The sequence below is a fragment of the Pseudorasbora parva genome, chromosome 9, assembly GCF_024679245.1.
Source record: "Pseudorasbora parva isolate DD20220531a chromosome 9, ASM2467924v1, whole genome shotgun sequence".
In the NCBI taxonomy this organism is placed as follows: domain Eukaryota; kingdom Metazoa; phylum Chordata; class Actinopteri; order Cypriniformes; family Gobionidae; genus Pseudorasbora; species Pseudorasbora parva.
This window is the reverse complement of record NC_090180.1, coordinates 32,753,654-32,776,245: the sequence shown is the minus strand read 5'-3', so window position 1 is coordinate 32,776,245 and position 22,592 is coordinate 32,753,654. Positions and strand designations below refer to the sequence as shown.

General features: G+C 38.5%; 1 protein-coding gene across 3 annotated transcripts; it reads right to left on the bottom strand.

Moving 5' to 3' along the window:
- Positions 1 to 6,454: 6,454 nt before the first annotated feature.
- Positions 6,455 to 22,592, bottom strand: ccdc13 (coiled-coil domain containing 13). Of its 3 annotated transcripts, none has more exons than XM_067452271.1 (15): positions 22,480 to 22,592; positions 21,936 to 22,131; positions 20,430 to 20,578; positions 19,328 to 19,470; positions 19,152 to 19,232; positions 18,940 to 19,053; positions 18,758 to 18,862; positions 15,874 to 16,038; positions 15,604 to 15,780; positions 15,256 to 15,462; positions 15,107 to 15,177; positions 13,463 to 13,603; positions 11,590 to 11,717; positions 11,372 to 11,468; positions 6,455 to 9,009 (listed from the first exon to the last, which is right to left on the bottom strand). In XM_067452271.1, exons 2-15 carry the CDS (start codon positions 22,127 to 22,129, stop codon positions 8,853 to 8,855), a joined length of 1,929 nt encoding a protein of 642 aa, XP_067308372.1. In that variant the 5' UTR covers positions 22,130 to 22,131; positions 22,480 to 22,592; the 3' UTR covers positions 6,455 to 8,852. The 3 variants fall into 3 exon arrangements, with proteins under 3 accessions (XP_067308372.1, XP_067308370.1, XP_067308371.1); XM_067452269.1 differs by having other exon boundaries at positions 6,456 to 9,009; positions 15,107 to 15,180; XM_067452270.1 differs by lacking the exon at positions 22,480 to 22,592 and having other exon boundaries at positions 6,456 to 9,009; positions 15,107 to 15,180; positions 21,936 to 22,434.

Here is a 22,592-nt window from a genome sequence, read left to right as displayed (position 1 = left end):
ACGCCAAACTGCCTGAGCGCAAGGAATTTTGGTAGCTTGATGTAAACTAAGCATGGCAGACCATACGGGGCTTATGCTCATATACAATCATTTCCATCGCCAAAGTGCTTACTCCCTGCTTATTTGAGGGAAACGGAGGAGAAAAAAAACAACACAAATGGCAAGAGAAGCTGTTATACCTTTTATTTTACTTTATTTGTATATCCTTAGGGGGCTCTATTGTTGTTTCGCGGGCTATGTGACGTCAGAGCGTATAACTGGGAGTACATTGATCTAGTATGGGTTCAAGGGTGGGAAGTCACGGGTTTGACTGCCATTCCAGTGGACATTCACAGGTAAAAGGTTGGAAAAACACGGGTTACGGCATGCCTGGAACACGGAATGAGGTTGCAATGCAAAAGAGTTAAATGAAATGTGGAGTGTGTATGTGAGAATGTGACCCCCTGTAAGAGGATGATTGACAAGCCAGTTAACGGTGAGAGAATTCACAGACGCAAGTATGACGTTATCTCTCAAAAAGAGTACTTTTAGGGCTTAGTAGAAATAGGTGAATAGGGACACAGCAATACTTTTGAAGCTTTGTGAGTGATTAGTCATGACATTTATGCCTCAAGAAATTGTTTACAAAAAACTGGTCAACTCCATGGCAGCAAGGCCCGACAAACCTTGCCCGATGACGAAAACTGAACGTCACTGATTAACCACCCGCTACACCTGTACCATGATGCACTTGTGATGGTAAAGACCTAGAAAATCCAGATGGTGCTCGATAACTGTAATTCATTTGGATTCCTTTGGATTACAGACCAATGAACAGTGCGGTATAGCAGTCATTCTCTCTGATAGATCCAATCCAGCTTTTATTTTACAATCATCGTCTTAAGCCATGTTCAGACTCGTAGTCGCTGGAAGTACAGAGCGCAATCTTAAGATAAGTGTGTTATGGAAAAACCGTGTGAGAGTGAAGGATACGAGTTTTGAGAAGACAGACATAGACCATGACTCAAGATCCTCCGCTCATCCAAAAATAGGAACTCCCCACAGTTCTTTTAAATGGCCTAGTAATAGGAACTGACCCTTTTTTTCAATGGTTTCATTAGAAGTAATTAAGCTAAAAGAAAGAGCTAGACCCGTAGGATTGTGGAAAAACTGCATATCTGCGTTAAAGCGGTGCATGAGCTGCCACCCAGAAGGCCTCTCATAAAAGCCTCTGCCAAACCATAGCGCTGAGAGACGTTCTGCGGCTCCAATCCTCAAACGCTGTGCCACCGCTTTACTCTGCTATACTTTCACAGGATTTTGGGTCAGGAAAATAACATTTCTCCTATTACTGCGTATTGTTAAACAGTTTGGCTGTAACATGTATTTCATGCTTTTTTCCTCTAATAATCTCATGCAAATTCACTCATGACTTAATGCATAATGACAGACTGACTGATGTACACGTAGAGGGATGTAATTTATGCAAGCTCTTGCCTATAGTCTGTCTTCATGCGCCACATCGTTTGAGTCTTAATTACGGGATCCTGTGAGAGGCTGGAAAGACTGTTCAGGCATTTCTCCGGCTCCAGTTTGACATGCACTGCCATCTTGTGGTTCAAACAATGCTTACAACACCAATTCAAATGAAAAGTGATATTTGCTATGTTTTTGGTAACATTAATAAAGGAAGAAAGCATCTCATCTCTCTACCTGAAAGTTAGGTAATTAACCCTGTAAATCATATTTTTAATGTTATAAATCGGATTTAAATCTGTTTTTTGCCCATAATTTCTTCAAATGTGGGTATCAAATATGATCATCAGGCTTTTGAGGAAGGTTTATTTGTATTTGTATTGCATTGCATTAGCCCACATGTTTTAATACTAAAGAGCTTTAAATCATAAAACTAAGCATTAAATATCATCTTGCTAAAACATTATTGGCAGATATAGAGTGACGATTGACATTTATCTGGGTTACACTTTATTTTAAGGTGATGCAATTAAGTTCTACACTAAAAAATGCTGGGTTTAAAACAACCCAAGTTAGGCTTTTTAAACCCAGCAATTGAGTTGTTTTAAGCAAAGATTTAACCCCACTGCTGGGTTAAAACAACCCATTTACTGGGTCAAAACAACCCAATTGCTATAGGTTTGTCCATTTTCAACCCAATTAGTTTTATTTTTATTTTGAACCCACCATTTTTGGAGTGTACTTCCTCAAATAAGCACTGAGCAATATTACTTAACTACATGTACTTACTATAGTTACGGTTATGGTTTGTTTAGTTACTTGTAATTATGCATAATTATCCTTTATCTGTTACAAAGATTAGGTGATTTTACATAGTAGCCAATATAAGCCATAAAAGCCTGATGCATTAATGATTATATGCATGATGCAAGCATTATAAGAAACACGTATGCAAACATTTTTAGATTTAAATTTTCAATAAACTGTCCATAAAAAAGATGTGCAATGACTAAATGTAGTTACATGATACAAAAAGCTTCATTCTGCAGAACAACTAACTAGGCCTACAGTGTTTGTTTGTTTTTCTTCTCACACTGTACACGTAGAGATAATATAGTATGTGCTAATGTGCACTACATTTGATCTTCTTTTAATGCTATTTCATCAACGGTTACAAGTTACTCGATTACAGAAATGCGACATGAAGTTAACAAACATGCTAGTTTAACGCCGTTCATGATCATGGCGCAAAATGAATGCGTGTATTCACACGGCCGTGATTTGCTCTCACCTCTTTCACAAGGCCGTCAAAACTGGCAAAGTCCACTTTAACCTCTGCCTGCACAGCGGGACTTATTTACCCGAGTTCCTGGATGTAGTCAATGGTGTGGAGGAAGCACTGGTCCGGAACGAGGGAATACCTCGGAGGAGCAGCCCAGAGAAAGGGCCCATTCAAAGATGGAATGACAAATAGGTGAGTCTGTTTACGTACACGCTGTTGACACAAGTATGCGTTTGGCTCACTGGGTTATTGCTGGGGTTTCGGGAATAAATCTCAACCTTTCAGGGCTATGGAGTTCTGCAAAACAATGCCAATCTGTTTGGGTTAAAGCCACATATTTCAAAGTGGTGGCTTTTCTAATGCCTCTTCTAATGCCTCTTTATTTGTTCACGTTTTGTACAGTGTTTTGAAATAGTCTGTAACATCGAAAGAATGTACGCTGAATTACCATGTAAAATTGTTTTAATATATCTTTTTTTATATATATAATATAAAATAGTATAAAGTATCCATCTTATTTTGTTAGTAAGCTATTTTCAGTGAATGTGCGAGACTTCTGATTTATTTCGAGCATGATAACAAGCGGTTTTCTAAAGCTCTTTGGTCTTATCATTTCAACACAATGTTCTACAGTGAAAGTAATCTGCTGAGAGGGGTAACAAGTACACTGTAACAACTCTCCTTACTCTAGCTGTGTCCGAAAATTGCATACTTGTGTACTGTTCTATAACGTTTTTATAGTTTTTTTTTTCAATTGCTTAAGCTCAATTTTGAAGCCAGGGCCTGGTTTGTCAAAACACTACACAATTAACACAACCCCACACCAAAGTAGCACAACACTTCTGATAATTTGCCAAATGGAACACTTTTGTCAAAACGATACACAACTTTTTTTTAAAAAATATTTTGTTACCATGCGGAACAGACATTTCATATTACTTCAATCTTTCTCAAGCAGTCACACACTACTTTGCTAACCTAAAACACTTTTAGCAAGTCTAATTCTCGGTGATTAGAGTACTGTAAATGAAGTACACAGCGAAAGTGCAACTATACAATCAACCTGGCAAGACCAATGCTGCAGAATAAGGAACATATCATTGATTTCTCTGCATATACCCAAATCAGTCAACATGGAGAATTACAACAAAACATGTCCCAGTTGTCAGGCTACTACAGTAGTGTGCATAACACTGTTAGATCAGCAAACAACAGACAAACGTAAAATACTGTATCCGGTACAGGTTACAATTACAGTAAATAATAACAACAACAACAAACAAAAAAATCGGGGGAAAAACTGGCAACAGAACTTATTCTAAATACAATATAGTATATAAACAAAAACCTTTGTAGAGACAAAAAGAAAGCAAAACAATCTAAAAATGTGCATCTGGCTGTAGCACTTCATCACACCACATCACAGGCAATGTCCTCTCTTAAAACAGTAAGGGAAGAATCTTCTTGAATGGTCACTCCATCCTTGCACAAACCCTGCATCAGTTAGGTCACAGGCTGCCTACATGGTTTGAATGAGGGATATCCGTACATAGGGCTGGAGATCGTAAACCTTCCACCGAAAACAAACCTCCCTCAATTGAGTTAAGGAATGGTGAGTATAGTAGGAGGCATTGGAGTGAAAATTGCGGTTGCTCATGAAACCAGTTTTGGACCAGAGCATAACAGTGGAAAGATGTATTGTCCCAGATGATAATGCATCTCACCTGCTCACCTGAGTATGGGGTTGTGTTGTAAGGACCTAAGTTCCTAGGGATAAGGGACACAATATTTAAAACAGCTCTGTGGCCAAATATGTCTCTCCCTCTTACACTGGCTGTAACATTTTTTCATTTTTGTTGAAGACAGGTAAACTCACCTGTTGCCTTTTTATAGTGCTTACACCTGATTGTTGAGTTTACAGTTGAGCACCTAAATGTCTATTGGTTCATAGGTGTGGTATTAAGGAAAGCAGTGCCTTGAAATGGCAAAGAAGTGACATCATGTTAGGTTTCTGTGTCTAATGCAGAGAATGTGTTTAGTGTTTTGCAAAACACTGTATGTAGTGTTTTGCAAAATGTGTGAAGCTGAAAATGTGCTCCGTGAGTGTCAGGTTTCACTAACTGTTAATTGAAATTTTAGTGTGTAAGCAATCGTAAAAATGTGCAAATACCCGGATGATGCACTTAAAAATTAACCAAAAAAACGAAGTGTGGAATGTTGGACACTTCATGCACTCAACTGTCACAGCTTTAATTACATAGTGGAGAGGGAGGTACTACCAGATTCCGACGTTGAATGACAAAATAACCATATAAAGTTCATACACCACACTGTTGAGTACAAGTTTATAAGTGCATAGTGTGTCATTTGGGGGCACAGCTTATGTCTGCATTGCTTGCATCCATTGTTCAAAACCTATAACTTGACCTTTGGCCTATTCTAAAGCAATGATTGGTTGGTGTTAAAGGTGCACTATGTAAAAATAAAAAATAAAAATTTAAAATGTACAAAAACCACTAGGCCAGTTTTATATATTTTATTGAATTTGTTGAATACTTACAATATCCCAAATGTTTCCAACTATTTGTAAATTGTAAGAATATTGCCTTCTTAACCAAGGAACCGGGACGTGTGAGGGAGTTGTCTGTTAATTGCGTTATATTTGTGTTACCCTCGGTTTCCGGTTTAAAAATATATGGCCGTAGTGTCTGTGACGTCACTCATAGGATTCCGATAAGCCGTTCTGAAGCGTGAAGCAGAGAAGAGCTGGTCGTTGCTATCTTGGCAACGCGTCATTGCGAGTCACGCCTGGGTAACAGAAAATGGGCAAAGAGGCGGGACGTGGGCAGAGCTTTGATGACGCAAAGACTATAGACGGAGGATAAATGGCTATCCACCTGCCACTCAAAGTAACCACGCCCTTAATTATGCAGAACTTTATGGCTTTATATAATATAAACGAATGAGATATAAACAAATTCACCCCCCTCACAGTTGACATGAAGGACAAAATTAGCTGTATAGACCAAAATCACAATTTGTACCAGACTGTAAACATGTTTTTTTTTCTGCTGTAAAGTTGGGAATTTTAACATGAGGCTCAATGAGATTCTGCCCTCTTCTGGAGCCTGTAACTAGTGGCCAGTTGAGGAATTGCAGTTTAAATTACTTCCGTATTTGTTTCAAGAGAGACCGTGGGAGGTTGCCGCTTAGTTGGAAGTCATGTTTGCAAGCATGAGTCAAAAGAGCCAACCCCCATCTCTATACAATGTTCGGATGCAGATATAGGTCCCTCTAAACGGTTGTTATGGTACTCTGTTTGGTTGCTAGGGAGTGGCTTGGCAGTCCAAAGGCTGCTTGCCAGTATGAATGAAATAAACCAGCCCCAATGCCTCTATGACATTCAGATTAGAAGATATCCCTCTTTGGGTTGCTAGGGTGCCTGACATTGGTTGTTAGGGGGTGTCTAGACAGTTAGCAGGGTTAAATTAATAGACTGGAATTTCTGGCCAAATCAAAAGAGCCGAACTTGCGTGTCTCTATGATGGTTTGATTCAAACGTATCCCACTCATTGATTTTTCATTGGAAGTCTATGGGATGGTTGCTAGGGTGTGATTCTAGGTCATTCCCTATTGGAGAGAGAGAGAGAGAGAGAGAGAGAGAGAGAGAGAGAGAGAGAGAGAGAGAGAGAGTCCCTAAGGTGTGTGTGTGTGTGTGTGTGTGTGTGTGTGTGTGTGTGTGTGTGTGTGTGTGTGTGTGTGTGTGTGTGTGTGTGTGTGTGTGTGTGTGTGTGTGTGTGTGTGTGTGTGTGTGTGTGTGTGTGTGTGTGTGTGTGTGTGTGTGTGTGTGTGTGCATAAATAAACTTGTACGTTAGATGCGATTAATTGATTTTACAGCACTAATAAAGGTTTTAACATAAACAACTTTAACGTATATTTTAGTTTATCTTAAATGCTTGTCAGTACATTGACCAGCAACTTTAACCATATCTCAAATTATTAGATTACATATAAATATACATTAAAAGTGCTTTACCTGTTCAGTAGGACATCAGAGTACACTTACTAATGACCTACTGAATAGGTAAAGCACTTTTAATTCACACTAACTGCATTTAATATAAATGTAAACTAATACATAACTTATTATATCAACTGCAAATAACATGAAATTAAGTGTTTTATAAAGTATTCTTATAATGTGTTATTACCATAAGTACTCTTTTTAAAAGTGTCCTAAAGTGTACTTTATTTTCACAAGGCAAATTATGACCGAATGTTGTTTATTGGTGTGAACTATACCAACTGCCTTTATAACTGCAACTCTTTCCTTAAACATCGCTTATCTGTAATCTCCTCTCAAACACAAGTTCTTTCTACTCCTTCAGTGTAATCAAGGCATTTTGTTTTTTCCGGATGGTATTTTTGTCGTGTGGTATACTTGCGCTGGTAGCAGCCAGTGTCCCTGAGGGTTGTGGTCAGATGAAATAGTGCGCTGTTTCAGGAGGAGCACACTGCTTCAGCCACAGGTTTAAATTAAGCGTGGTGGAGCAGCACCTCAAACCCCCTCCGGCCGCACAGGAAAGAGAATAACTCAAGCATGGCAGCATGAATGCCGAGGCTGATACGGTCAATGTAAACAAGAGGAGAGACACGGTAAGAGGGAGGTCAAGTCATCGCACACATATCGCTTTAGCAGGGGGATTCACATTCTGCCCAGCTTATTTTGGTTTTGCTTTTCATTTTGGTTTCACACCACGGCACACAAATCAAGTATTAATGAGCAATGTGCGTCAGAACAGAAGGCAGGGAAGTTTGTTTCCACTTTAGAGTGCCAAGAGGAAAAACTTGGATTACCTTGATAATGTGCCTATTTACACCTTGTTGGCAGAGGATATTTACACTGACTCCGCCCACCAGTGTCTGACTGAGCCAAACAAACCTGCAGAAGAAACCTGTCTGATAACATAATCAGTGCTGTAGGCTTAAACACTCTTTTCACACTTTCCAATTTTAAATATTTTAAATAAAAATGATGAAAATATTTGGAAAGTGTAAGTAGTGCCCAACAGGTTAGGTTAGAAGATGGCTTTTTTTAACTGTTTTATAAGGTGCAAATTATGGAGGCTTGTTTCTGCCACAAATTAAAACAATTTAAAAGATAATTGTGACTTTATATTTCAAAAGTTTGACTTCATAACTCATAATTATAACTTCGTAGCTCACACTTCTGACTTTATAACTCACAATTTTAACTTTATAACTCAATTATGACTTTATAACTCACAATTCTAACTTTATAACTCACAACTCTAACTTTATAACTCAGTTCTGATCTTATAACTCACAATTCTAACTTTATAACTCACAACTTTATAACTCAATTCTGACTTTATAACTTGCAATTCTAACTTTATTACTCAATTCTGGCTTTATAACTCACAATTCTAACTTTATTAATTAATTCTGGCTTTATAACTCTCAATTCTAACTTTATTACTTAATTCTGGCTTTATAACTCTCAATTCTGACTATAATTTGCAATTTTGACTATAACTCAATTATGACTTTATACCTCACCAATCTAAGTTTATAACTCACAATTTTTACTTTATAACTCACAATTTTGACTATAACTCGCAATTGTGACTTCATGCAATTTTGAGAAAAGGTCAAAATTATGATGTGTAAATTCGCAATTGCAAGAAAAAAAGTCAGAATTTTAGGATAAAAAGTAATTTTGAGATAATTGTTTTACATTTACCTTTTTAATTTAGTTTAGTTTATTCTGTGGTGGAAACAAACTTCCATAGAAAATAGTATCTGTCACTATAAGTATAAATAGCATCCAACTACTATTTACAGGTTCTCATTATTACTCTATTCTATTCATAACCTCTCCAACAGAAAGCGTTGCACTCTGTTTTTGAAACTTGAATCGTCTCTCATTTATGTTATTTCTCGTGATCTCACAATGCCGGTTGGATTGATGTAGTCTTGATGAAGTTTGAGTGCCATGAAAGAAGTAATTTGTGTGTGGTCAACAGCAGACTTGGACACATATAGCCTGAGTTTGGTCCTAGAGGGATCTCAAAGAGTCTTCTTCAGTCCGCACTACGTCCCCTGCTCAGGCTTTCTGTGGGCCTGCTGGAAGCCCTGTTTTGCTCGGGTCATCATGTCCTTGTAGAGTTGCAAGTCTTCTTTCTTTTCCTTCAAGGTGTTCCTCAGAGCCGTTTTCAAGGTTTCATTTTCTTCTAGCTGCAGCGCCAGCCTGCATGGACAAGATACCATTGTGCATTTAGTTACTGGTCTGGAATGAACTTGATACCCAAAATAGTGTTGCTAGTTTAGGAAGAATGTACTGTTATGCTCTAAGCTGGTGTTTCCCAGCCCTGTCCCTTGGAGGCAGACCAACAGCACACGTCTCCCTCATCTGACTCATCCGTTATAGCTAATGAGCTTATGAGTTGAATCAGGAAAGTTTGGAATGTGTACTGTTGGTGTACTCCTTTATTTCTATAGCACTTTCTCCAATACAGATTGTTTCAAAGTAGCCATACAGTGATAACAGGCATAACATTATGACAGGTGAAGTGCGTAACACTGATTTTCTCTTCATCACGACACCTGTTACTGGGTGGGATATATTAGACAGAAAGTGAACATTGTCCTCAAATTTTATGGGTTAGAAGCAGGACAAATGGGCGAGAGTGAGGATTTGAGCGAGTTTGACGAGGGCCAAATTGTGATGGCTTGGCAACTGGGTCAGAGCATCTCCTAAACTGCAGCTCTTGTGGGTTGTTCCCTGTCTACAGTGGTCAGTATCTGTCAAAAGTGGTCCAAGGAACCGGCAACAAGGGCCTGTGTGGCCAAGGTTCAATGATACACGTGGGGAGAAAAGGCTGGCCCGTGTGGTCTGATCAAACAGACGAGCTACTGTAGCTCAAATTGCTGGAGGAGATGAAGCTGTTTCTGATAGAAAGGTGTCGGAATGCACAGTGCTGTGTATGGAGCTGCACAGCCGCAGACTAGTTAGGGTACCCATGCGGATCCCTGTCCACCACCAAAAGCACCAACAGTGAGCACGTAGGCATCAGGACTGGACCATGGAGCAATGGATTAAGGTGGCTCGGTCTAATGAATAATGTTTTCTTTTACATCTCGTGCTTGTAGCTTACCTGGGGAACACATGGCACCGGGATGCACTATGGAAAGAAGGCAACCCGGCTGAGATAGTGTGACGCTTTGGACAATGTTCTGCTGGGAAACCTTGGGTCCTGCCAACCATGTGGGTGTTACTTTGACACATACAACTAAGCATTGTTGCAGACCATCTACACAGTTTCATGGAAACAGTATTCCCTGATGGCTGTGGCCTCTTTCAGCAGGATAATGCGTCCTGCCACAAAACAAAAATGATGAACTTAGAGGACTTAAAGGCTCTGTTGCTAACATCTTGGTGCAAGATACCATACCACACCTTCAGGGATCTAGTGGAGTTCATTCCTTTGTGGATCAGGGCTGTTTTGGCAACAAAATTGTGACTGACACAATATTAGGAAGGTGGTCATAATAATATTATGTCTGATTGGTGTACCGGTATGTCTACATTATTCTTCTCTTACGTCATATTAAAATAATATTATTTCATACTGGCATTTATGAACGGGAGAAATTCAACACACATACACACACACGTCTGGTATCTTTGTGGCGACTTTCCATAAACCTAATGATTTTTAATATTGTACAAACTGTATATTATCTCTCCTTAAACTAACCCTATCCCTAAACCTAGCCATCACACAAAACTACAAGCATTTAAAAAAAATTAAAAACACAGTTTAGTATGTTTTTTAAGCCATTTGGTTTATGAAGACAAAGAAAGTGTATTACGTTGTAATACTCATGTTATTATACACATTTGAGTCCTCATAAACTAACATATACCTTTACATTCACACACACACACACACACACACACACACACACACACACACACACACACACACACACACACACACACAAGGCTTGAATTTATGCACATAATACTGAAACTATCTATAGAGTGTGGCTGTTTCTCTGATGGATGTTCTTCCACTCTGGTTTATATTTTATTAACCACAGGATGGCGCTGTTTTCAACACTCTAGAGCTTTGACTCAGTCAGAGGAAAGCCTCAGTGCTTTATGAGCCATCATTTCCCTACAAGCTTATTTGTTTGTGTTTTCAGCTCATCTGTGCTTCCTCTGCGTTACTTGCCAGATTTCAGAGATTAAGTTAAACTATCTTTTTTATAAACATACATTCAACATATAACAAATAAAAATAAATCCAGATAGTAAAAATATACAATCTTCTCCACTTCACTGCAAAAATGTGTTCTTTCAGCCAAGTCAAGCCGTGGTTTATCTTCTACTGGTCACACGAATTTGCATCTCATCAAACTTGACCTCTGGAGTGCACTGAAATGCTAAACTTCTACTCATGAGCTTATGTATCTGGTATCCAGGTTTTGTGTGCACATGAGTGAAAGACACATGAGGGAACGACCGCCCCTTTAGTCATGCAAATTTCTGTGCTAACGAAATGAACATTAGTGAGAATTTTAACATTTAGGAGCGGAAGCCGTACCGTGCTTTGAGATCACTGAGTTGAGTGTCACGGCTGGCCTCAGAGGGGCTTCTGGGAGACGAGCCTTCCTGTTTCTCAGGGAGACTTAGAGTGCTTCCTACATCAATACAAGACAATACAATAGTCGATCAAATGTTCTATGGACCTTAAATTGGTAGTGACATGAATTATCTGCTTAAATTAAGATAGATGTTTCAGTCAATATGGGCATGCAGAACCTGTCCTGTTCCGATGATTGGAGTCCAGTTTGGCTTTCTCCAGCTGCTGCTCCAGTGACACTGAACGCTGCCGTTCTTCTCTGAGCTTCTGCGCAGCTTCTGCACACTGGCGCTTGGTCTCTTCTTCCCTGTACACACCAGTGAAGGATATAAAGTCTATGACTGCAATTGCATATGCAACTTCTGTTCCGATAGCATCAACAAACAACTGCAATGACTTTTCAAACAGTCAGCCATTTTTAAAAGTTAGAGCATTCCATATACTATTGTTTGCATGATTCCAACATAATAACATGATGCTGCTCACCTATCTTAAGGACTGTATAGGCTTATGCCTTCATTTTAGATATTATCTTTAAGTCGTTACACTGGTTACCTGTTAGTTTTCATACTGATTTAAAAAAAACTTTTATTACAAGCTTCAGGAAGAAATGCCGAAAAGCATTAAAAATGATTATGTTTAAGCATGAAACTAAACCACCAGTAGGTGGCAGCAGGAGACCGTCTTAATGAGATGAGTGAGTCATTGAGTCATTCAAATGAGTGAACTTCATGAGTGAGTCATCAAGTCATTCAATTCATTCAAATGGCTGATTCATTCAAGAATGAGGCAATCGTTTACGAACAGGTCATTGAATCTTTGATTCAGCCGATTCATTCAAAAGCTGAATCGTTCTGCTGAACTATTTTTGCTGCTAAAATAGAAAAAAAGCAGTCCATCTAAAATGTAAAAGGGACTAAATGTTAATTAATTGTTTATGGAACTGTCATATGAAATTAGTGTCATTTTCAGTGGTGATGGTATTCAGAAAAAACAGCATACTTGGTTGTGTGATGTTGTTTAAATGCAACGTTACTATGCAACTTTCCGTCCACTGGAGGGCGCCTATTCAAAACAAAGGCGTAGTTGGATGACGCCAAGTTTGAGCCAAGTTTCACCTCACAGCCGGTGGAAAATATTACTCGGGCAGAAATCATGTTCATGGATGCGGTTATTAACGTTACTGTAGTGTAAAGCAGAGCAGGACCGAGTGTTGTGGAGCTGAGAACGGCCTCTGGAGCGATTGTTCTACAAACACACGGCTCGCGAGCACCGGGACTTTTATTATGACGAGACGTGACAGGACACAGTCGCCGGGCTCACGCACTATTTCCAATCTTAATGAGTATAAGGTTAAGCAACTCTGTTTATCATATTAGATACATTTCAGTGTGTTTAAAATTATGTTATGACGTTACTCTGTGCGTTCGCTCAGCGCTGCTGTGACATGTTCACACTGCTAAGAGTAAAGCGCTTCTGCCAAATAAAACCGAGGGTAACGCAGATATGACGCAATTGAAGGCAACTCCCTCAAACACTATGCTGAGACGTCCCGGGTGCTTAGTTAAAATTGCAATTTTCTCACAATTTACAAATAGTCGGAAACATTTGGGATACTGTAAGTACTCAACTGAACAAAATATTTAATACTGGCCTAGTGGTTTTTGGATATTTTACTGAAAAAATACTACATAGTGCACCTTTAACTGTATAATATGTTATAAATATAACAACTTCACATTTTGAGGCTAGAAAGGGCAGAAAAATTATCTGTATTTTTTCTCTTTTTCTATCAATTTCAGTCTGGATTGAATAAATGTGCCTCTTGCATCATCCTTATAGATATTATCTCATTAAATAAATAAAACAATTGATCTCACATTCAGTCAAGGCTCCCTCCTTTTTACCGTCTTTTTTTTTTATTTCTCCAATAATTGATTTTTCTTTCATTCTTTTATATTTTGCTTCAGTTTCCTGTGGTTAATAGTTTCCAAAGGAATTATATCAATAAAAAGATATTCATTTTTGATATTGCTTTAAATTCTGCCCTACCTGGTTTGCTGTATTCTGGTGAGCTCCAGCAGCCGGTCTCTCTCCACACTTGTAGTCTGATACAGAGCCTTATACTCCGCACACTGAGCCTGGAGCGAAGGCACTTTAACAGCACACTCTGGACAGGCCACTTGAGCATCTCTAAAATAACATGCAATGCTTTCACTCATGTTGCTGTATTAGAATCATTTTGCTGTATAGAATGTAGGAAGTGTGTGTGCAAATTTTAGTAAAGGACAAAAAGGAGGAAGAAAAAGACTTAAAAAACAGACTTCCATTATAAGTGTACTACTGTAAATGTAAAATGTGTTCAAAAGATCACATGTGAAACTGAAAAATATGGAAAAAATAAATGAGAATTGGTTATTTTTTTCCATATTGGTTCATTTTAATATATTTTTAGTGTATATATATATATATATACATATCATGTCTACATCTATTTATTTCCACAATTTTTGTTCATGTATGCCAAGTAATGTCATAAATCCCGACCAGACGATGTTTTACGGCCATGTATGGTCACCTAATATACTTAGAGTTATGGTGATATTAAATGACTGAAAGCATGATATAAGATTTTGGCCACATCTGTGTGACCTGCAAAGACATCAAAGCTTCAGCACTGCCACTCTGAGCTTGATTGCTATCTCTGAGATAAAACACGCCCCTCTCATTACCATGCAGACAAAGAAATGCGAAAATAAATAAATGTAGACATATATACATACATAAATGTGGAAATATATAGAAGCGAAATAAATACATTTATGAAATAAATAAATGTGGAAAATACAATTACACATAAATAAGGACATAAAAGTATAAATACTCATTTGTTTTGTTTGTTTATTACATTTCTTTTTATATTTATTTATTTATTTTACATTTCTTCATGCATTTATTTATTATTTTAGTAGTATTGGAATTTCATAATCACACCCCGAAGTCTATAATAATCTAGTCTCTGTCTCAAATCCTTCCTCGACTGTAATTTTTCATGAGAGGTAAAGATCATAAATGTAGTGAAGTAATAGAATATCATCAGACCATTGAAGGTCATGTTCATAAAACAGATTACAGATCTCACTAATAAATAAATAATATAAACGAAAACACAAATTAGTCGAAAACAGCATAAAAAATTGTTTGTTCAGCATGCTGATGAAAACAAAGAATTATTATTTATTATTGTAGACTAAGGGCCAGATTTACTAAATGTTGGGATAACAGCTTCCTCTGACAATCCAAATAAATGAAGATTCTCTCTTTCACACGCTCTCTGTTCTCTCTTTCACGCGGGTCTGAAAGGGAAACTCCAACAAATGCATATGCAATAAAATCAGCTGCAAAAATAACCCGTCCACCCCTTTGTATTGCTCATTTCTCACTGCGTGCCTTTAGTAAATCCTTACAGTAGATTTTAATGGTAAAAAGAGAGTTTGTGTTGGCACAAGCTGGGTTACTGTTACTAGCCTAGCTAACAAAATTATGTCCCATTATGTTATGAAAATATTAGTTCTGAATGTTCAACATGTCCCCTTTTCTCTTGGTTATAAAAATGTTAAGGGAGCATTCCATTTTCCACATTAGCCAAAGCTCTGAGAACGTTCCCTGTCAGCTGGGAAATAAAAATGTCAATACCTGGGCTCCCTGCTGTTCTCTTGTCGTGATGTTGAAGATCTCATGTTAGGTTGGCTTTTACACTCCCACTGCTTCTGCATCAGACACACAAAATGTGTGTAAGCACGAGAAAGAAAAAGCTGCTGATGATCTGATGAGATGTGTCATACCACAAGTGCGAGTTGCTGGATCTCCTGCTCCAGCTCTTTGACCTTGTTCTCCTTCTCTGACACCATGAGTTTGAGCTGCTGGACGAGCGAGGCGTGTTGTTGGGCCTCGTTGTGCAGCTGCCTCTCCAGGCCCTGCTGAGCCTCCTCACGCTGGGAACCTTTCTGGCTGAGATGACCGAACATGGCCTGCCAATTCGTCTGTTGCTTCTGTTGGAGGAGCAAGTCGGAGATCAGCCCTGGCTACTAAAACACTCAATATCATCCTCTTCAGATCATATGTCTGTTAAGGATGTCATGTTCTTCCTAGTATATATATATATTCTGTATTGGGTTTGATATTATAGTTACCAATAAGGCGTCGACCAGCTCATCATCATGTTTGCCCTTATCCAGTAGGGTGCTGATCTGGCTCTTTAGGGCTTTGACCTCTGTGCTCAACACTTTGTTCCTGGCCCTGGAGCCCTCCAGTTTCTTCTTTACGTCTGAGTTATCTTCCAGCAGAACTTCATAATCTATAGTGAGCTTCTGAAAACACACATCATTATCAATGTGTGGATAATGTGAAAAATGAACATATAACGTATTCAGGCCCGTATATGTTTAATCAGTGTGTAGAACCTCCAGCGCCTCCTTCCTCTCCCTCTCTATGTGACGGATGTGGCTGATGTTTCTGTCTTGTGTCTTCGGTAGGCCTCCCGTTCTGGTGATGTCCTCCTCAAGGCCTTGGTCACATAACTGCTTCCTGTGAGATGATTGACTCAGCTGTTGTTCCAGGTCTCGCACCTTCAGTGTATGAAATGTTTAGAGGACCTATTAGGATTTATTCCATGTTCAGCTTTCTTTAGTGTGTAATGTTGCTGTTGCCATGTTTTCTAATGATATCTCTCAAGGGTAGCATGTACAGTTTTCATTGTTATGCTGATGATAATCAGCTCTATATGTTTCTTCACGCCCCAGATGAAACTTACAGATTCACAAAATTAACAGAATGCATAGCTTATATAAAAATTGGATGACTAGTAATTTCCTACCACTTAATTCTGAAAAAAAAAAAAAAGTTTCAGATTATTGGACCAAAAACCTCTGCACGAAGTAACTTAGAATAATGTCTGCTCAAGAACACTTGATGGCTGCTCTGTCAAGTCTTCATCGTCAGTTAGGAACCTGGGTTTGCCAATGATACCAATCTTTCATTTAAAAGCCACATTTCTAGCATCTCTAAAATATTATTCCATATTAAAGGTCCCGTTCTTCGCGATTCCATCTTTCAAACTTTAGTTAGTGTGTAGAGCATAATGTTAGAGCATAAATAATACCTGTAAAATTATAAAGCTCAAAGTTCAATGCCAAGCAAGATATTTTATTTAACAGAAGTTCCCTTTCAAAGCCTACAGCGAACGGCCGGTTTGGACTACACCTCTGCACTTCCTTCAGGAATGACGTCACTAGAACCGTTTGTTGACTAACCCTCCGCCCACAAGAACACACAAAATAGGGGGCGTGGTCTTGTTGCTCTCCCACGTGGATAAGAGCGCGCATTCAGCGCTTGCATCTCCCCGTTATGGTAAGAGCCGGGACCTTTCCGGGCAAAGTGCGCTAAGCTGCTGTCCAATCACAACACGGAAGGCCCTGACCCAATCAGAACTCGTTACGTATTTCTGAAGGAGGGACTTCATAGAACAAGGAACTCAACAGGCCGTTTTTAGGACAGAGAAAACAGCGCTGTACAGATAAGTAAATTGTGTGAAAAATACGTGATTTTTTTACACGGGAAACATGAACTCATGTTATATTGCACACTGTAAACATAATCAAGGCTTTCGAAAACACGCGAAGAACAGGACCTTAAAAAATATATCTAAACTACAACGCATGCTCTCACTGACAAATGCTGAACAGGTAGTTCATACATTCATGACCTTAAGGCTAGAGCCCCGTTTCCACCAAAATTACCCGGAACAATTTGTACCAGGAACTTTTTTACAGGAACTTTTCTCCCCCCCAGACCTGCAACTGTCTGCGTTTCGACCGCGGCGTTCCGAGAAGATTAGGCAAATTAGTCCGGTGATGTAGGACTGCGCGCAACTGTTCCTCCAAATAGTCTGTGACAGACAGTAATCATTTTTGTGTGCATCGATTGAAAGATTTAGTGGACTGTTTACATGAATCGTTATCTAAACCGATCTGGTGTTTAAATGTGATGACTTTCAATCGCAATCATTTTGTCACATGCAGTTTGTCTGCCGCACCAAAAATGTCAACGCTGTTTTCTCCAGCAGCTGGAGTGTGTTAACTCTAGCCATAGCAACCCTTAACGGCCACCAGGACTAATACAGTATTATACAATAAGCTATTTATTTGTTGTAAAGTGTAATAATCATCTCAGAAAATTCTTCTGTCAGACACAGTTAAAGTAAAAACTGTCTGGGGCAATATACGCTGTGTCATTACTCCAACATTATCTTCATAACTTATGAAATAAAAAGTTTACCCCTCAGAATAATTAACTTTCCTCTCTTGTCAACATGAGCGCAGCACGCTGTCACGTCATGTAAGGACGCACACTTAAAAGTAATCCGTCAGGTCGTTTACATGGTGAAAAAAAAATAGTAACGAGTATGGAAGAGATTCAAGCTGTGCTGCTTTTGCTGGTTATGTATAGGTTTACTAAAAATGAAATTAACAATGACAGAAAAGAGCACTAATATGGAGATTCAGCAGAATGCAGCATATTCAGAAAGCTTGTAAAGCTAAATTTAAAATGACAATGTATATAATTATCAGCTATTACGGACATTGAACGTGAGATGGCTGAGACGAATGCGCGCCATCAGACAGAGAGCAAGACTGATATTTACTGAACGTAGAATGAACCTCGCAAAAGACTTTTAAAAATGCCGGTTGAAATAAAATGCTGCCTGAGCTAAACCAATCAGCATGTTCAGCGCCCAAGTCCCGCCCCTCGAAAGTTCCTGAACTTTGAAAAAGTACTACCTCGCGAGCAGGGCCGTTTAGAGGGGAAAATATTTACCCAGAACTTCATTTAGACCCTGGTTCCTGCGGTCTAAACACACCGAGTACCACCCAAAGTTCCTGGTTCCTAGGTAAAGTTCCTGTGGTGGAAACGGGGCTTAGATAATAGTAATACTCTACTGGGTTGTTTCCCAGTACTCTTAATTAACAAACTCCAGCTGTTCAAAAAACGCAGCAGCTCGAGTTCTTACTAGAAACAGGAAGTATGACTATATTAACTCAGTTCTGTCAACACTGCACTGGCTCCCTATTAAACATCATATACTTTTTAATATCTTGCTAATTACTTACAAAGCACTAAAAGGTTTAGCTCCCCAGTACTTGAACAAGCTCTTCGAACACATTATACTCCATCGCGTCTATTGCGGTCTCAAAATTCTGTCCAGCTGATAATACCTGGAATATCAAAATCTACTGCTGGCAGTTAATCCTTGTCCTATTTAGCACCTACATTTGGAGGTAGACTCACTCTGTTCTGAAGGGCGAGGATCTGCTGAGATCGACCTCTCCAGCCTCCTGGGTTACACAGTATTTGCTGGATATTGACGTCCTCACCCACCTCACAGCTCAACACCTGAATATACATTTGGACTGAGTCATGTGGTTAACTCTAACTAACTCATATTCTGGCAGGATCGGTTGAGCTCTAACCTTGTGAGCTATTTTTAACTCTTGTTTGAACGTCTGGATCTGGTTGCGGTATTCAGTCATCTTGAGTTGGGCTGCAGACAGTTTCTCCTGTAGCGATTTCACTACCGGGCTGTTCTGCACAAGAACACATCAACAAATAAAGTCAATAAAGTCATTTGAAAACAGCCTATCATGTACCAAATGATAATGAATGTGTTATGACACAATATTACCTCAAGATAGTCATCCATGGTCTTTGAAGTCTGCTTTTTGTTTGTCGTCTTTGGAGGATTCTGTAACAGTGTGGCCTGAAGCTGATGAGACGAAGATGAGATGAGATATTGATTAAATGATGAAATACCACACTGACCAAAACAACTTTCAATCAATAGTTCTGTTTGTTCTTCACCTCTTTCTCCAGTTCTTTGACACGATTGTTTGCTTGTTTAGTTCTGGTCTTCTCTCTTTCGACTTCAGCAGCTAATTCTCGATTCTTTTTTGACACTTCCACAATTTTGGTTGCCGCTGCATCTCCTGCCAAACCAGCAGTACCTTGAAAAAAAAAAAGATTCACACTCAAAACTATTTGGCCACTTAATCCACAAAAGACATGACACTAATAATACTTCATCAAGAATCAGGGATATTATCATTAACAAAAGCTATTATTATTTAAGCATTTCTGTTAATTAAAAGGAAACTGAAATACAATGGCAGTTAAATATTATCCTTAAACAAATGTAAATTAGAAATGTTACCTTGAAAAACCTAAATAATTGAAGCTCTAAAATTATTAACGGGAAATAAAACTAAAACAGAAAACAAATGTAAAAGTAAAATGAACATGAAAACTAAAAATATAAAAGTAAAAGCCAGTTTAAAATATTAATACAGCTAAAATGAAAATGGTGCTTAAAATTGATCCAATTTGACAGTAAAGACATTTTTTAATGTTACAAAAGATTCTATTTCAAATAAATGCTGTTCTTTTGAACTTTCTGTTCATTAAAGAATACCGAAAATAAAATGTGTAATAGTTCCAAAAAAAAAAAAAAATGAAAACAACATGTTTTGATTATTGATAATAATCATTGAATAATCATCAAATTAGAATGATTTCTGAAGGATCATGTGACACTGAAGACTGGAGTAATGATGCTGAAAATTCAGCTTTGATCACAGGAATAAATACACTTTACTATATAGACAACTGTTTTACATTGGAACAATATTTCACTATTTTTACTGTATTTTTTTATCAATTAAAAGCTTTGGTGAGCAGAAGAGACTTACAAAAAAATAAAAGGAGTATTACTAGTAAATAGATAGTCTGACTTCATACAGCCACTGAAACGCATTGACACCAGTCAAGCACACTAAAGCTTTATCATTTGTTTGCAGATGACATTCATATACTTTTAAGTATAATGCAAGTGTCTTAAATTTATTTTTGGGCCACTGTACATATAGTATATCAACCTCACAAACAATAGGAATACTGCAGCATTTACCTGCTAATGCCAGCCTGTCCTCCTCTCTCTTTTTCTTCAGGTGTTTGAGCTCAAAGTCTTTCTCACTCAGAAGTTTATGGAGTCGGCCGTTCTCATCTCTCAGCTCCCTCACACGATCAAGCAACTGTTCGTTTTCATCCTGGATCACTCTAAGTTAGAGAACAATTACTATCTTAATAATAAATGGCATGAACACATGGTAAATATGTTTAGTGTGAGGTGGAACTGCGAAACGACCCAGACTGGATTTGAACACAAGTTGTCTGTAACTATCCATGAACCTCACGTCTCTCTGATAATTACTTAGTCAATTCGCCTACATGTCATTTTGAACAACTGTAAGAAATTGAGGAAAAGGAAGGAAGTTTAATCCAGAGGGAATAAAAACAGCCTCTGCTTGAAATGTCCATGAACCAAACTCTCCCAGGAATCTACAACTAGTGACAGACACTTTCAAAACACTTCATGAAGCTTTGAAACCTTTGCAAAGCATTAGTTTCGAGCCGGTGATTCTGCAGCACATACCAAACTGCCACAGTTTTTAGCAAACAAGGCTTTGTTATACGTCATACTTGTTTCAAGATGTCACTGGTTCACCTCTAGGGGGAGATGATCCCAGTGAACCAGTGTCTAAAAAATAAAGCTTTATACACTTCTAGTAATTTTTAAAGGGGGGGGTGAAATGCTGTGAAATGCTGAGGTACAGTTAAAGACTTGGATTCCAATCCTAAACATAGACAAAGTTTCAAAAACTAAGTTGGACGTTTGATGGAGTATTTCTGTTTTAAAAATACTCCTTCCGATTTCTCACAAGTTTCGGAGAGTTTTTTTCGAGTATGGGTCCGCTTGACGTCGATTGCAATTTGTTCAATGGATTCAAGAGTTTAGAAAAGCCTTGTTCCTTCCATCACTAGCTACAACTGTAGTGTTTGAGGGCGGGTCATAGCAGAGTTGTTCACTGGCAGCCAATAAAAAACCATTACTGACGAATCGGTTCAGGCATTTCAGAATCGATTCTTTCTTTTGGGAGACATAAATGTGATGCCTTAAATTAAGTACAATCAATTTGGTTGTAAGTAATTTCAACTTAATGTACAATAAACTGACTTTAAACTGATTATTTAAATCGCATATAACTTAAAAACTAAAGTTTAAAATGGCTTAACCTATTTTGATGAGTTGAAGTAATGTAAAAACATGTTTGTCATTTTTTGTTTTTTTTACAGTGGATCGGGTATGAAAACATAAAACAAACCAACTGTAGTACTGTAGGTTCCCAAAGAATGGCTGATTCATGAACTACTAAGCAGCACCCTTAAACAAGCTTCTCAACCTCAGGCTGTTTCAAGCCAACCGACCTTAAAATAAGTCAATTGTTGAATGCGGTCTGCTCAGTTAACAATGAATCATTCGGTCTCATTTCTGGCATTATCAGTGTTTACCTGAAATGATGTTGTTCTAATAATGATATTTGTGAGCTCATTGCTTCATGTGTCAGTCAGTCACCTTGCATTGAACAGCTCCCTCATGTCTCCGTCCTCCTCCGTGAGGTTGATGTTGTCCAGGCCTCTGTGAGGAGAAGCTCTGGATCCGCTCTGCTTCATCTCCAGTCTCCTCTGGATCCGCTGCACCTGCTGCTCTTGAAGGGACTGAAACTGAAGCCTCAGGTGCTGCTTTATCTCCTCAGCGTCCCCGTCCATCACTGAGTGATCACACACAACAGACACACATCTGATGAACCTGTGTGTGCTAGCTAATGCAGTTACACAGAGACAGACCTGCTTCAAACGCACATATGGATGGCTTCACTTCTGCCTGTCTATCACAATGGCTTTTCTTCTACTGTATTTTGATGTGTTGTTTCGGTTTTAGTAACCTCTTAGTATGTTTACTCTGTATCAATGTTTTGCATTTTAATCTGAAAACACCGTAAAGCACGGTGAGCTGTATTGTGCTAAATGACAATAAAATGCAAGGAAAACATTGCTTTCTTTTTCTTTTTTTATTGTACTAACGTTAGATGTTTCACAAACAGTCAGTTAAGACTTACCAGAAAAATTTAGTTCAATTTCCTTTAACCTTGTTAGGAATTGGCTTTATTATTGATATGGGTTTTAGTAATACCGTCCGCGATTTAACAGAGAGGACTTCCGAAGTGTTTCC

Excerpts from the sequence above, each read along its gene's own strand:
- ccdc13 (XM_067452269.1), bottom strand. The coding sequence starts at position 22,129 with ATGGACGGGGACGCTGAGGAGATAAAGCAGCACCTGAGGCTTCAGTTT. Across the intron at positions 18,863-18,939 it reads AGTTAAAAATAGCTCACAAG|GTGTTGAGCTGTGAGGTGGG; the intron begins GTTAGAGCTCAA and ends ATGTATATTCAG. Across the intron at positions 15,781-15,873 it reads AGAGGAAGGAGGCGCTGGAG|AAGCTCACTATAGATTATGA; the intron begins GTTCTACACACT and ends GTGTGTTTTCAG.